Here is a 14669-nt window from a genome sequence, read left to right on the forward strand (position 1 = left end):
AGAGTGTTTAAACATTGGAACGGACTTATTCCAAATTGGAAATCGCACCTTTGCGCTGCATTCAGTCTGCTCACAATGACATTCCCAGTTCGTAACCTTGCTATTTACGATTAAAATTATCCATTGCGACGTAATGCCGAAGTAGAGCCTGTTGCAGTAGGCAGTGGAATTCGATGGAACTATTTGAGAATGTCGTTAAACGCTGACGAAAATCAATTAGAAACAGTTTGTACTGTTCGACCTTTTTCAATACAAGGCATTCGGGAAGTATCGTAGTCCGCTCTGGAAATACTCTACAATGATACCTTTTAGTTGATAAACTAGAGGCGCGAGATAAAAATGTCCAAAAAAACAGCAATGGTCTCTAATGAGGCGCAACTGGCAAACTATGACATGTAGAATTTTCGCGTTGAAGACAATGTATAAAAACACAATGAATTTTGAACAAAAGAAAAGTTATTATATGTTTATTTACAGACAAACATTTTATATTAATCAGGAATAACGAGGCGTTGATTGGTTATTTATTTATACATATATGTACAAAAGTCAGTAGTCTGGCGGTTCACTCTTTTTATATATATTTCGACTGGCAACAGCGCTAGGTAGTCTTAAGATTCTCCTACTATTTATTGTCACCAATGATATGCACCACTGACTCGTTAACGCAAATTTAAAAAAAAACGAAATTTAACCAAGTTTTCAATGAACACCGATAATAACAAGGACACACAGTTTAAAGGAAATATACCTGTGAGTAAAGCTAAAACTGCCCTTCCAAACACTCTAATTAACGAATGCGAGTGAATTTGTTCACTTAGATGGTATACGAACCAGCTCTCTTATGTGCCACCAAATTTAGTCCCTAGTGGCGCTATGACGTGTTTCGTTAAGCAGATCCTGTCATCGACCACTCGACAATCTGTAGTCAGTAAAGCCACTTGATATTATACATAGCAGCACTTTCGTATAGATCCCATTGGCGTGAGCATCTACTTAACCAACGCAAAACTTGGTTGATTCCGGTCTCCATAAACACATTTTTCGTAAGGATTGAAAATAGTTAATTTCTTTTCTCACATACGCAAACCTCTATTCAGCTGAGTGTTTTTATGTGCAGTTAGTACAACAACAGAGTCAGGCACCATCATAACAGAAGGCATGCAGTTTTAGACGTTTAGAGTGAAAGTGTTTGCTTTGTATTCACGCCGTATTTCTACCTGACTCCAAACGTCAACTCAAAGCCTGCTATCCTTTTTTGTGAATATTCCCAATAGTGTTTCTCGATCCCTTCTCTTGTTATGAACTATTTACTTATACATCACGAGCTACAACCATCCGGCGTGCACTTTAAGAACTTCAAATAGTAGTTTTCTGTACAACGCGTAAAAACGCCCCCTTTTACTAATGTAAACAAACCCTATACTTCGCCATATGGTACGCCAACAGTATCAGCTAACGAGGGTTTCGCTCTAGGATTTTTATGCTGAAACCGAGCTCCTTCTTATTACGAGACCAGCGCTGCCGAATCCTAGCCGGTGTTTCACCCTCGCCAGAATTTTCATCGTCACCATTTCTAATTGTACTGGAATTCTGGACGCACGGAAACGGCAATCCGTTAGAATATTTGCATTTTCGGTGCTGTTTAAGCACTCGATGGTATAGCGAGTTCGCCTGCTGTTCTCCGAATACGTCGACAAGCTCCGATGGGGGAGGTCTGAGCGGTCGGCCCCTGTTTTTGAACCAGATCACGTAACGTTCATACGCGTTTACAACCTTGTCCCGCTGCTCCGACGATAACTATGAAAGCGAAACAAGAAAGGAATTCGTAAGACCAAAGGGGATAAATCCACCAGTCAAAACGAAAAACAGATACCATTCAGATTTATTGATGTTGTTGTAACTGAATAAAACGCATGTTACAACTGTTGTGCATGTCGTACATGTCATTAACGGGACCTGAACCAGTGACCCATATAAAGAGTAATAAAGAAAAATATTTTTGCTAGCAAACTGCCGCATGATTTCTAATCAGGGAGCATACTTGATATAGTGGTATATTGATTAGAAGGATTTTTCATGTGATTTATTCATAGCTTCTAAATGACGGAGTAACTGTGACGAAAAGAGCAGATATTAGACAGACACCGAAAATGACTTTTGTGAACAAGACGTAGCGTAATTTTTGCGCCGAATTATTTTTTTTGTAGAAGTATGTGTTAATAGTACCAATGTTTAGCAAAATTCGAATTCTAATGCGTCGCGCAATCTAAAATCTTCAACAGTCGTTAGTCCACGCGCAATGGAACGCCTTATATGCAAATGTTGCTTCGTTAGTAATTAAAATAAATTTCTGACTTCAACGAACTGACTGTACTCCGAGTATTTATTATATACATATATAGTACATAATGCATGCGCAAATGCTCGAATAAATCTTTAAATGCGTGACATATGCGGTTTTATATCTTATTATTAATTATTATTATTATTAATACAATAACCTTTTTCTTTGGCGTCGTGGTAATCTATCAAAAGACGGATGACTCAAGTGCTTCAGCCGTATATTTTACCTCTGTCCACCATGTGATGACTCGACGATTGTACTCATTAATTCGGTCGTTGTATTCTACTCGGTATAGTTCCTTCTCCTGTTTACTCAAAGCCCTCCACTTATCACTATAGAACTGCATACGGTTCTGAAATTGAGTACCATTTGTGCTTTTTCTGTACTCAGTTTATACATATATATTTTTTTTCTAGCTTATTAGTATGCTGCAGCTACGATTCTTTCTACAGAAGGCCTGCATCCTGGCCTATTCAGTACTAGAACTTCACGGCGAAGTCAACTTGTATGAGAGCTGAGAACGCATAAAACGCGCGACAGCTTTAGGACAGCTGGCTTTCTGTAATATCTCTACTATCTCACATCACGTTACCATGGTGCAGGATGCAAAATCCACACATGTACTTTGTAATTACACGTTAAAGAGAAAATTAACTAGCTATAAAATTTACTGTGCTATCATTTTTTGCTAATTAATTTTGTTAGTTGACTATCAGTCACAGTTGTTTGTTGCCTTATTTAATCGTGCTATTCTTGTAGAATATGTAAAGATATTTCGTCGTCTCATGCTAGAAGCTGCCATTGTAAAAGATATAAACCATCAAAGAAGACTGAAGTTACAAACGATAAAATAGAACGAGTTCTTGTTTTTGTAATTAAAATCAGTTGCGCAAAGGCTAACGATGCAACTTCCTGTTAACGATTGTGAAAGTCACATGGCTAGTCTCAAGTGATTACCTCACTGATTTACCTTATTACTGCGGATGAAGAATGTAACTCATCAAAACATGACTTTAAAAGTTACTCGAGAACTGATCAATAATATTATTATGAGTGTTATTGCCAAACATCAAAAAAGATACCAAACGTGAGTGTAATCGATAGTTAAGCAATAAATTATAGTTAAACGTAATAAAGATAAACTTAAATAAAAGAGTTAAAATGATAGCGTGAATAATAAGAAGCTTGGCAATATTATTAACTAGAAGAACTTTCGAGTTATGAATTGCCCTCATTATTAGTTTGTCACTAACTAAATAACATGTCTCAGTTTTACAAACTGGTAGAAATGCCTAATGGAAATGAAGCCAGTCCTAGCAACATACCTTTGCCATAACGATACCTTTATTCGTCCGTTTTCGACTTTGTGGTGTCTGATTTATGCCACTGTTCTGTTTAGGAAAGACGAATTTTTCAGTTTCTGTCAGTTCCTTTCCAGCTGAGGAGCTCTGCTGCTGCTGCTTGAAATTTGAAGCACAGAAATTTGGCAAGAAATGAAGCAAACTATGCGTGTTCGGGCATATTTATTATATTAATATTATATGAATAGATGCAGCATCCTAAAATTAGGATTTAAATGCACACTCTTTTTCGACGCGTTTTCCAAGTAAACTTCTTAGCTTTTTTGTGTATTCATATTACTTGAGTAGTGGAGAACTTATGGATTAAGTAAATACGTCTCTCCGACAAAACAATCCTTTGGTAGCTTATGCAGCCGTTGGAAAGAATGCCTCTTTCACTAGACTGCCTCACAATTCAAAATATTCGACATTGAATTTATAATACCCTATATAGATACATGAAAGTATGTTTCTCCGATTGAGATTCTGGTAGCTTTTATTATATTGTAGACCGTGCTCGATTATGCAAGTGACTTACCCACTGAGTACGCTCATGGGTAACATGTTCGCTGCTTTTCCGCGAAGCTTCATGAAAAAAAAGGCCGAATGGTGACCCTACGGTGAGTTTTGGCCCGTTAAGCTCCTCGATAATTTTACGAAACTGCCGCTTAGACTTTATTTTACTATTAGCTCGATACCATTTTAAAGCCTGTTGATACTCAGATTCGCCAAGGCCGAGGGTCTCTTTGAAACGTTCCATTTGCTTTCGGTGCTCTGCATTCTCTTTTTTGAATTCTTCAATGTATGGCTGTCAAATCGAGTGGCGAAGTAAAGAAAATGGTAGAAAATAATAATACTGTTAGAACTGTTTTCTATTCTATGGCAGCGCCGTCATAATCACAAATCTTAAGTCATAAACGATAATAAATGGTTATTAGATAAAACCACATTTAACGGCATATATTCTGGTAGCGTGTTTTGAACCAGCAGAACGTATTCCCGCGATTGTTCATTGATCAGATATTTGTCCCCTAAACTTAGAGGCTGGCGAGATGGTTTGGGCTTGAAACCGGACACACTGGTAAAATGCTCTCGCGGTTTCCGATGTGTTAAGGTTCAGAAAAGGCCTAATGTCAGATGTCCATTACAAGGTTTAGAGGCTATTAGCATGGTGATCTTGAATGCACATTAATGTATTCTCCCAAATGCTACAAAAAAACGTTTGCAATTCAGCGCGCCTGTTTTTACACCGGAAAAGATCCGCTTAGTGTCTGAAGCAGTGCTTAACTGGGACAGCACAGGATGGAGGACTCGAAATATTATTCATTCTAATTAGCAGGGTGTAAATAGTAATAGACGATTGTGATTTTTTTCATTGCACCGTTCATGTAAAACTAAAATAAAAATAGCTTGCAATGTGTACCTCTATACCGTATACTCCCCTATATGAAAACATTTTTTTCTCAACAGTCTTTTGTCAACCCTTCACAACTTCTTCTCTTTGATTTTCCACAACTTCTGACTTTAGGGCGGCATGTTATGGGTAATTAATGCGCATTCTCTTTAACTGTATTGTCATTGTAACCGAAACCAATAAACATGATGCCACGCTGGTCCAAATCTTGGTACTTACTAAAATGGAAATTACAGGAATTATATAATAACAATCAGACAAATAGAGAATTAAGGAAAAACTTGAATTAACGAAAATAAAAAATTATTATTAAGTTTATTAGCTGTATGTATAGTCACCATACTGTTTTATAGATCTGTTGCAAAAACCCATGATAAGTCCACTCTGATTAGACGCCTAGTGAAAGCCTTATGCACTCCTTGATACTATACCTAAAAGGAATAATTTCGGAGAGTATCTCTTAACATATCAAGAATGACTGAGAGTGCCTAAAAAGAATTGTGGTTCTGGAGTTTCTTTGAACTCCTACCAGCGAAGCCGCGAGGTAATTTATAACCTGGAATTTCACCTAGATGTTCCAATTACAAACTGTCCGAAACAGAGGAAAATGTTGGTTCATTCTCAAAAGTTAAGCTACGATTCATAATTACGTTCATGGTTGACTATTTTATATATATTTAACCTTCATACAAGTCGAATAAGTATACCTCACTGTACACTGAGCCTGATCATTACACTCGTTATGACAAAACATGCGTAAGAACTTGAGCGTTTTTCAATTTTTAGCCACTATTCTATTATTTATTTAGCCACTATTTTTTTCTTCCTATACAATTAGGCTTAGAAGAAGGTTTATTCTCATCCTAGGTTGAGTAAGATCATTAAAAATATACCTATTGATGCATATATGTCGCTACAATTGCAATTCTCACTTGTGGCTGACAAGAGCTTTAGATAGCTGCTAGGCTAAGGATAAAAACGGATCACTACCTTAAAATCCTTCCATTAAAGCGACGCATTGCTGTCAAATATATGAATAGTAATACTACGATTTTTAATGTCTATAAACATTTGTGACACATTGTGCATGGTTCATACAACCTGCTAATTATTATAAAGCTTTTCTAAATATGATACCACAAAGAAAAGGCACTATCGTTCCATGGCCGGATTTGATAGAATAATAAACAATCACTACGTAAAAAACATGTGAAGCGAACCTCAACAAGAAGAAATTAGTCGAACACGGGTCAATGTTGCTACGAAATAGTTTCTCATTCAATACTCTCTCACAAATTTGTCATCTGCTATTAGCGTAAATAGTTTAGCATCCGTAAGTACGATGTGATAAGATTACATGTTTCGTAAATTAGGAGAAACAAGGAATTATTGAAAAAACATTAAAACGCATTAACCTTACCGCTTTCTCATCTTCGCTCATTTGCTGCCATTTAACGCTGGCTATCTTAGACAACTTGGAGGCGGGATGATTGCGCAGTTCAGCTTGCCGCAAGCCTAACATAAAACGAAGGAATGGGTACCGTGGCCTTTTAGGCTGCTTTGACAAGTCGATTTCTGCATACGACCTGCAACTGAAAAAAATGTAATCATCAAACACCAAAAATCATAATTTACACATTTCTAAAAGCATTATTTGAATACATGTAGCCTAACTTGGCTCGAAGGAAATCCTTTTTACCATCAAATATTTAATTTAGCATTGATTGAGATTATTTTTAGTATATTTATTGTCTTGTCATAAGTAACCCATTTGCAAAAAGCTTTTTAAATGATTCGAAATGTTTTTATCTTTGGTGATCCACCGTTGTCGCCAAAGTTATTTATGATTCATTGTTGACTTTTTTTTTACTCTAAGTGTTAAGATATTAGAGTTAAATTACAGAGTGTATTATAGTTATAGTTAATAAATTCAGCGTGACAGCCATGAGCTAATTAACCGGTGACAGAATACGAGATATTTATTTAGTATAGCTAGTATTTGAAAAAGCAGGATTCGTTTTGTATTACCACCAATATGAGGCCTACAGCTTCTTATATGGTACTGACTAATTCGATGCTAGAATTGACTATACACCCTAGCAAAATGATATGTATTTTTTCAGAAGTACCTCTACGCAAAAATATTAATTTGCTGTCCGTTTTATTATTTTTTAATAGCGTTTTATTACTACTGCACATATTTGTTCGATAATATTTTACATGATCTATGATATTGTAAACTCTGGTGCAATTTAGGCTACAAAATCAAGTCATAATATACGACCAGTTCAAAAATAGATTATTAGTAGGATAGCCTATCGCAACAGACCCTAATACGATCTGGGACTCAAAATGAAGCCATAATGTATTATGTTAATACAACTAGTTAGAGGATATATTAACTATACAATAAATTACGCAGCAGACGATTTGAGGCACGAAATTAAGCTATTATATATTACAATAACGATCTGTTAAAAGATAGATTACCCTCTGGAAACCTTCGCCTTTCGGCACCTTGTTTTATTTGTTCAAGGCCACTGTTGCTAATTTACCGGGCATCTTAAATTGTTATTGAAATCTATTAAAAAGAGGTAACACAGAGAATTCCAGCATAATGCGTTAACGAGTCCACATTTTAGAACTAACATTTGTCGATCTGCCATCAAGATTCCCGTATATAACTGGTTTTTCTTGCAAACTTGCAAAATAGAACTGCAATACCAGTCCTTTGAATTGACTCTGAGAATCTCTATAGGGTTGTTTCATTCTGGATGGAGTCAGTTGTTTATGTCTAATTGCAATGTCTAATTGAGGCTGCACGAACGGATCCAAACTTCGTTGAAGATACGGATAGCTAACATATTTATAGTTTATTGCTATATAGAAGCAAAGCTGAGTTAATTGATGATATTGACGTTGATTTTTAGAGATTCTGCTGAGCCTTTTTAATTGAACGATTTTATTAGTATTTGTTTGAATATCCTGTGTGGTTTGATTTTTTATATCGGCAACTATTCTATCAAAATGTTAATGCTGGTTAACATTCTCAAAATATGAGTCCTGCAAGTATTATTTGCCTGCAGAAAACCATTGGAAACCATAATGATTTCGCTTCCATAAAGCAATTCGACCAGACAAAATTCTACTATCAAATTAGAACCATATTTAAAACTGCTGACTTTTGTCAATATCGTTTTAAAATTTATACTCGGTAAGAATAGCTCGCCGAGCTGCTTAGCGTTGAACATTGCAAATACTTCCTACGCAGTGGCTCTTTACTAATATTACTCATAATATTTTTCCTTATTGACATTAGCCTGTATATATATATATATATATATATATATATATATATATATATATATATATATATATGAGAAACAAGAATTTTAGAAGAATTTTAATTAGCGACGAAAGCACGTACTTATCAAATATGTAACTTACAAGCGGTAACTCGCACAAAGTACATGCGACTTTTTCGAACCCACCACGATTTGCGTCATACACATCGAAAGCCGATTCCACAAGGACATTCTATAAGCATTGACAGCACGCACGAAAAATCACAGGTACGAAACCATCTGACCAGCACAATATCCAATCCAGAATATCCCTGCTACATAGTTTGCCAATAACAAGTCATCATAAAGACTCATAAGGACGTGACATCTTATAAATCCTAGTTGTATAGCCGATATTCGAATAATTCGAACATGATTCGAGCCTGGCGTTATATTGTTGTCAGCTGATCTCCACAAAACTACTTTTGTTTACGTGGCGGCGCTACAGTCGGAGAATGGATATGTTAGCGCACTAATACAAGCCGACCTTTGTTGATCTGAAGACTGGCGCGTGTAGACTAATACGAATCGTGTCTCCATCTTTTCTCACCGTAACGATCTGCGCTCATGAAATGCACTGCTAGCAAGTGCATATGCAAAATATACGCGTCACGTCTTTGAACAGCACTGTATGCTTTTTGTGCGCGCCGCCGGTTTCTGTAGAATCGGTTTTGTAATCAAATTGTAATAGGTTTACAAAAGTTTCATGTACTTTACGCAAGAGGTTGCTTGTAAGTTTTGATTGATTTAGTTAGCAATCGCATCTTGATTTTTAAGGGAGCGCTTTGAACTGTTAGTTGTACGGTTCATAAAGATACAAACTTGAATAACAGGTTTAGTTTAAAAAACACGATTTTAAGTTACCAGACTTTATAGAAACTATTACACCTGGTCAATGTATCACAAACCTTTGGCATCATAAATGGAAAAATGAAATACGTTAATTTGTTATATGTGTTATGATAAATTATCAGGAGTTCAACAGGGTTTGTTTTGTAGATTTGGCTTGCTGACGGCGCAGAGAGCGTTCGCTTGCATATATAGCTTACATATTTTTGGTACCTATACTGAGAGAAGAGATAACCTATGCATAGATGCACTCTTTTTTCTTAAACATGTGTAATTCGTGTGCATCGCTTGCCAACCTTGCTTATACATATAGATTTGTCTAATTTTCTGCGTAGTTAATTTACTTCTTGTGACTCACGAATGCCGTGTCGAAGAGACAAAAATTATAACAAGGATATGCTACATAAGAGCTAGAACAAGGCGAACCCAAATCGCATTAACTTAATCCAAATTTTCTCCACAGTAAAAAGAAAATAAGACACCGCGTGCTCTTCCATAGTAGTGTCCACAGAGATTCTAGAGCCGAAAATTTCGTGGAACGCCAACTCGAAGGTCGGCCAAGAGAAAAATATAATCCGAACTTTATAATAAATTTCGCAAAACGTTTTAGCTTGAAACACTGCAAAAGAATCAATGAAATGTCGAACCAATCAAAGACATTAGTCTAGTTCCGTGGCGAGATTTCCTACTCATTATTATATAAAACTCTCTGATGTTTAACAAAAATCCTTTTGTCTGATCGAACAGCCTGTCTCTTTCGACGGATGGCCGCCATCCGGCAATACATCCATCCATAGAAGTTCTAAGACCGAATAAAAGAAAGATGAAAGCCACCGCGCGCGCGAAAAACGTATGCTCAAAGGCGCCACTGCTGATTAGTCCCGCGTTGGCCGTCGATACCATTAGTGGAACGCGCAGCTTCGTGCTGATTGTGGTTATACTAATACCACAAAAAAGTTCCCATTGCTTCACATCGTAGGGAGGTAATTTGTAAGCAACTTCTTGGCGGTCAGTGTTATATCTCGAACGCATCGCGTCGGTGAGGAAAGTGTAAAATAGTATCTGAAGAAGCTACGACCGTAACGTCTGTTGTGTTGTTATGAAAAATAAATTTGGATATAGGTTAACTGTGCACATGTGAAGAATTTTTGCTTAGCTGTGTTCTCAACGACCAATGTGATCGGCCAGACTACAAAAATGTTTGGTGCAACAGAGCGGGGCCCGTATACAGGTATGATTTTCAGGAAACTTGTTAAAGATATAGCAACGATTTGACGCCTATCGATTCCGGTGTATGCAAGTTTCTGGTTGGCTACTATTTTGTGTACATGTGCTTTGGGCTTTCTCGATGGCAATAATTAATAATTTACTAATTGAAGTCGGAAAAGATGACGGGGTCGCTTCTAAAGTCGACGTACAAATACTGACTTTGGGTAATTTTGAGATTATGTTTATATAGTTGGAATATTTCTATGACGTTCAATTTTATTACGTGACCAAATTTAGCGGCAAATTTCTACGGTATCTCCATGTAATTGATATATATATATATCATGTTTTAAGTACTAAAAATAACAAGAATGTACATCATATTGGATTTTGTTTTCAAATTATTGTATGTGATTCAAATCTGTATACAATATATTAAAGCACAAGTTGTGTGTTGCATACTGTCACCGATATATGAATGCTAACTTCTAATGCATCGAGGATGATTATTTTGGCCGCACTGTCGTTTTCAATTGGACTTATATTACAAAAGAAGACAAAGTAAAATATGAGACTATCTGCGGATTTAAAAAGCTTTTGTTTGGCTAACGTTACACAGCTTTGTAACGAAAATAAACAAGTAGAAATGACATGAGGTCCAAATTATTCGATGCAGTTTATCCAGCCCCTGTAGAACCATTTCGCACATATCACTGTTTAGAAATCGATCAGTGTTTTTAGTAAAAAGATCTGAACTATACATTTGGCCATCGACGTGGTCAATAAATATTTATGCATGAGTGTCTCACTTAATGCTTTTTGAACCTTGTGTGGCCTGGCATGTCTGATCTAACGATTTGTTTATACGGCTGAGGCATAGCTTATATGAATGTTCAACAGAAAATTGTCTACGTACTTTTTATTTTTACATCCTGATATTTTTTTTGAAATTAACAATTAATCGAGTTATAGCCCCTGTCAGTTATAAAAACAATCAATATGAACATCTATTAAACAATTATTAACAATTAGATTGGTTGTGCTCAAATCAGCTCTATGTAGATCAGTGATGTGAGAGACTTTACTGATGGGATGCTCGCATTAAAGATTTATTTATTCCATAGCAAATGCCTGCAAGATTCAGCCAAAAACGCCCGAAAACAGTGAGCCAGAGATGGAGTTGGCATCCGCAGATATGGACAGACGACGCGTTATCCTGGACGAGTTAAAGTCAATTGTGACCTCAATCCTTACAGGAAGAATTAGTCCCCTTACACTGACTGTATGTTTTCTAAAATTTTCTTTTTATTTTGCATGTAGCCAGATATTCTCCTCACATTAACTTCTGTAATTATCCTTAGTCAAGAACCTTGCAGATTATCAGGGGACAGCGAGGTGACCAAGAGTACATTGTGCTTTGAACTTTTTCCAAAAACTAGCTAACTAAATGGTATTTTCATTGCTAATTATTCCAACTGTGTATTTCGGGACAGATGCTGTCCATGCGATACGCTGATGTCAAGGGATTCACAATTCCCTTTCGCAGGCTAGGATGCGTTTCTCTCGTGGAAGTCTTTCAAAAGCATTTTGCTGACGAAATCGCATGCAGTTACATGCATTACTATAAAGACTACGTTGTATGGATCAAAAGTGAGTCTCTTAAACCCCCGTATATTACCTGAAACGTGAAGATAGTATCTATGTATTTTCAAAGGATCGGCAATATATCTCCCAGTAGGCATTGTTGTGTCTTTTTAGATGGAACAGCATTGAATTTCGAAATAGGTCAAGTTAATACTTTATTAAACTGACAGATGGACTACAGTTCGGTGACCGTTTATCCTGTTATAAACTTGCGTGTCCGCCTTTCTCATGACTAGTTACAAATACGTTTCTTTAGCAAAATTGGTCGTCGTTAGTTTGCCTTGAATCTAACCAAACAATTTTTTATTCAGATGACGTCCTTTCGCGGGATACTGTTATTGATCGGTTGAGACGCTACGCATTGTGTGCTCAACATCACCCCCAGCTTCAACGCAGTCCAGGGATCAGAAAGACGCTATTCAAAAAACCTTCTGCTAACCTACGAACCCTGTTCTCTGGCAAAACCGCTTGCGCTGTTACTTGTAACACTCGCGTCGCAAAACTGATGTCGTCCACTCTAAGAATAGCCGTCGATGTTCAAGCGCGTCAGCCGCAGTCGGAGAAATCGGGTCGAACTTCCGATCCGACACGATCAACAACAGGCACATCAGACTGCGGCCAATACTCAATTTCACGATCGGCGAAAAGGCGGCTCAGCACAGATACTTCACTAATCTTACCTGTACAGCGGATGCGCATAACAGATGATCCAGAGGGTTTATCCAACGAGAATCAAATGCCAAGCAGGATGAGCGTTGAAGATTGTGCGAGAGTCTGAATAGAAAATAGTTATGAGCGAAACACAATACGAAGTGGTACGTCATAAAAAATTAAAAAAAGATCCATATACGACACTAATAACAATAGTCATAGAGTTATTGCATTGTTAATATAATCATAAATAAAGTAATAATATAATTAGAGTTGATCTAATCAGCAGAAGCGATGGCGCGTGAGGTTGTAGTGTTAAATACATTGATAGCTACGTTATGTTACACGGAATATAAAGGTAAAAAAATGAAAACGTATCGGGAGCAGGTGTATTCAAAGTACATACGACGACCGTGTTGCTTAAGATTAATTCTGACTCCTCTGAGTTACATTTTTTTCAATGGTTCTTTTGTTTTTGTTGTTTAAGACTAACCACCACTATATATGTTGTTGCAGGACAAATAATATTGCTTGCATAGATCTTCCAAAACCGTCAAACCTCGGTTAATATTTTGTAGAACTGTAGAACTTTTAAAACATCGATAAAATCTAAAAAATTACTATACTTAATCTTATCGTTAGATGAAATTGCCTGAATAGGACTTCTGACCTTCTCATGACCGAAGAATAACCGCAGTACGACCGAGATCTAAATCACTGATAAGATCATTCAGATAACAGTAATAATCTTAGCGAACAATTACCTTAATACACAGGTACTGAAAATCGACATTTTCCTACTGAATACATTCAGGTAAGTAGTATCCTAGAAGGCATAAGAAAATAATGCCACATCCATAATCAATGGTATAATTTTTACATTTATAATACTTGCAATTTTTTTGAACAACAGGATAAGCATGAGTTTTACATAGAATTCGTACATAGAACTTGTGCCTAGTAGACCAGAAATAAAATAACTTTCTTTATTCGCACAAGATATTGTGCGATATTTATATCGTTGACTGGATTCAGGCAAGCGGTAGGCAGTGATACACCTGAATGAAGGACCCTTTTTCCTCTGTTCGATTTCTGCGTACTATAGTTGTGATATCCGCATGTTAGCAGGCATAACATTGACTACATAAGTCAGTAGACATAGTGGGCATGATTGTTAAATTGACACTTTTTAAAGCACAAGTTTTTAAAACCTTGTCCGACTATTCCGCTCCTAATATTTTATAGCTTCCGGCTATAAAATTTCATGAACAATACTACCAGAGAAGCCACGAGGCGTGCGTTCAATTTCGTAGCCATGGAACCCCATATGCTCCTCAAGCATTGCTAGTATATTTCAAAAGGCATAGTATATTTGCCCTGGTACGAATCCATAGAGCTAGTGTTCTACAGCGGCCCAAAGTATTTTTGTGGTATAAAAGGTTTCTTAACTCGTTTATATACGTGTTTTTTTACTAAAGCTTCATTATTATAATCTATACTTCAATAGACCAGTTGCTATTACAAAAATAAAATTATCAGCCGTAACAGGCAAAGGCGAAAGCATTTGCCGAAGTTTGTTTACTCCGAATATTTGACATATTCATACTTTTGGAAGCATTTTTCTGCCAACAAACTTAAAGGAACTGTTCGTTATCATATACAACTGGTGTTACCATAAGGATCGCCAATATTTCAACGTCACAAAAGACTGTTGAGCGAGCTCAAGCATCTACATACATACATAATTATTATAAAAATTATAAGTTATTAGTGTAAATGTTTTTCGAGCTGTTTGATAGATGTTCAACAAGCTCAGAGAGAGAAAAGGCGACACTGACCGACACCAGAAATGTTATGAAGTCTCCATCTTT

The 14669-nt window shown here is 36.6% G+C and overlaps 2 protein-coding genes across 6 annotated transcripts; one reads left to right on the forward strand and one right to left on the reverse strand.

Annotated features, from left to right (window-relative positions):
- Positions 1-438: 438 nt before the first annotated feature.
- LOC111242869 (uncharacterized) lies at positions 439-8884 on the reverse strand. Of its 5 annotated transcripts, none has more exons than XM_022787786.2 (6): positions 8549-8884; positions 6522-6687; positions 4226-4495; positions 3673-3807; positions 2574-2699; positions 439-1800 (listed from the first exon to the last, which is right to left on the reverse strand). In XM_022787786.2, the coding sequence occupies exons 1-6, from the start codon at positions 8635-8637 to the stop codon at positions 1456-1458; spliced, it is 1131 nt and encodes a 376-aa protein (XP_022643521.1). In that variant the 5' UTR covers positions 8638-8884; the 3' UTR covers positions 439-1455. The 5 variants fall into 5 exon arrangements, with proteins under 5 accessions (XP_022643521.1, XP_022643522.1, XP_086833108.1 ...); XM_022787787.2 differs by having other exon boundaries at positions 8593-8883; XM_086976982.1 differs by having other exon boundaries at positions 6522-6693; positions 8593-8883.
- A 1206-nt stretch (positions 8885-10090) lies between these two features.
- LOC111243521 (uncharacterized) lies at positions 10091-13175 on the forward strand. Its single transcript, XM_022789220.2, has 5 exons — positions 10091-10277; positions 10417-10525; positions 11628-11785; positions 11997-12153; positions 12459-13175. Exons 2-5 carry the CDS (start codon positions 10492-10494, stop codon positions 12923-12925), a joined length of 816 nt encoding a protein of 271 aa, XP_022644955.1. The 5' UTR covers positions 10091-10277; positions 10417-10491; the 3' UTR covers positions 12926-13175.
- Positions 13176-14669: the final 1494 nt, after the last annotated feature.

This window comes from Varroa destructor, unplaced genomic scaffold, assembly GCF_002443255.2.
Source record: "Varroa destructor unplaced genomic scaffold, Vdes_3.0 BEIS01000001.1, whole genome shotgun sequence".
NCBI lineage: Eukaryota > Metazoa > Arthropoda > Arachnida > Mesostigmata > Varroidae > Varroa > Varroa destructor.

Bases quoted from the DNA above. Each gene is read 5' to 3' on its own strand.
- LOC111242869 (XM_022787784.2), bottom strand. From the start codon at position 8,637: ATGTCCTTGTGGAATCGGCTTTCGATGTGTATGACGCAAATCGTGGTG. The intron at 4,496-6,521 runs GTAAGGTTAATG...TCGATTTGACAG, and splicing joins TGAGCGAAGATGAGAAAGCG to CCATACATTGAAGAATTCAA. The intron at 2,700-3,672 runs GTATGTTGCTAG...ACTCAATTTCAG, and splicing joins AAGGTATCGTTATGGCAAAG to AACCGTATGCAGTTCTATAG.
- LOC111243521 (XM_022789220.2), top strand. From the start codon at position 10,492: ATGTTTGGTGCAACAGAGCGGGGCCCGTATACAG. The intron at 10,526-11,627 runs GTATGATTTTCA...TTTATTCCATAG, and splicing joins AGAGCGGGGCCCGTATACAG to CAAATGCCTGCAAGATTCAG. The intron at 12,154-12,458 runs GTGAGTCTCTTA...TTTTTTATTCAG, and splicing joins CTACGTTGTATGGATCAAAA to ATGACGTCCTTTCGCGGGAT.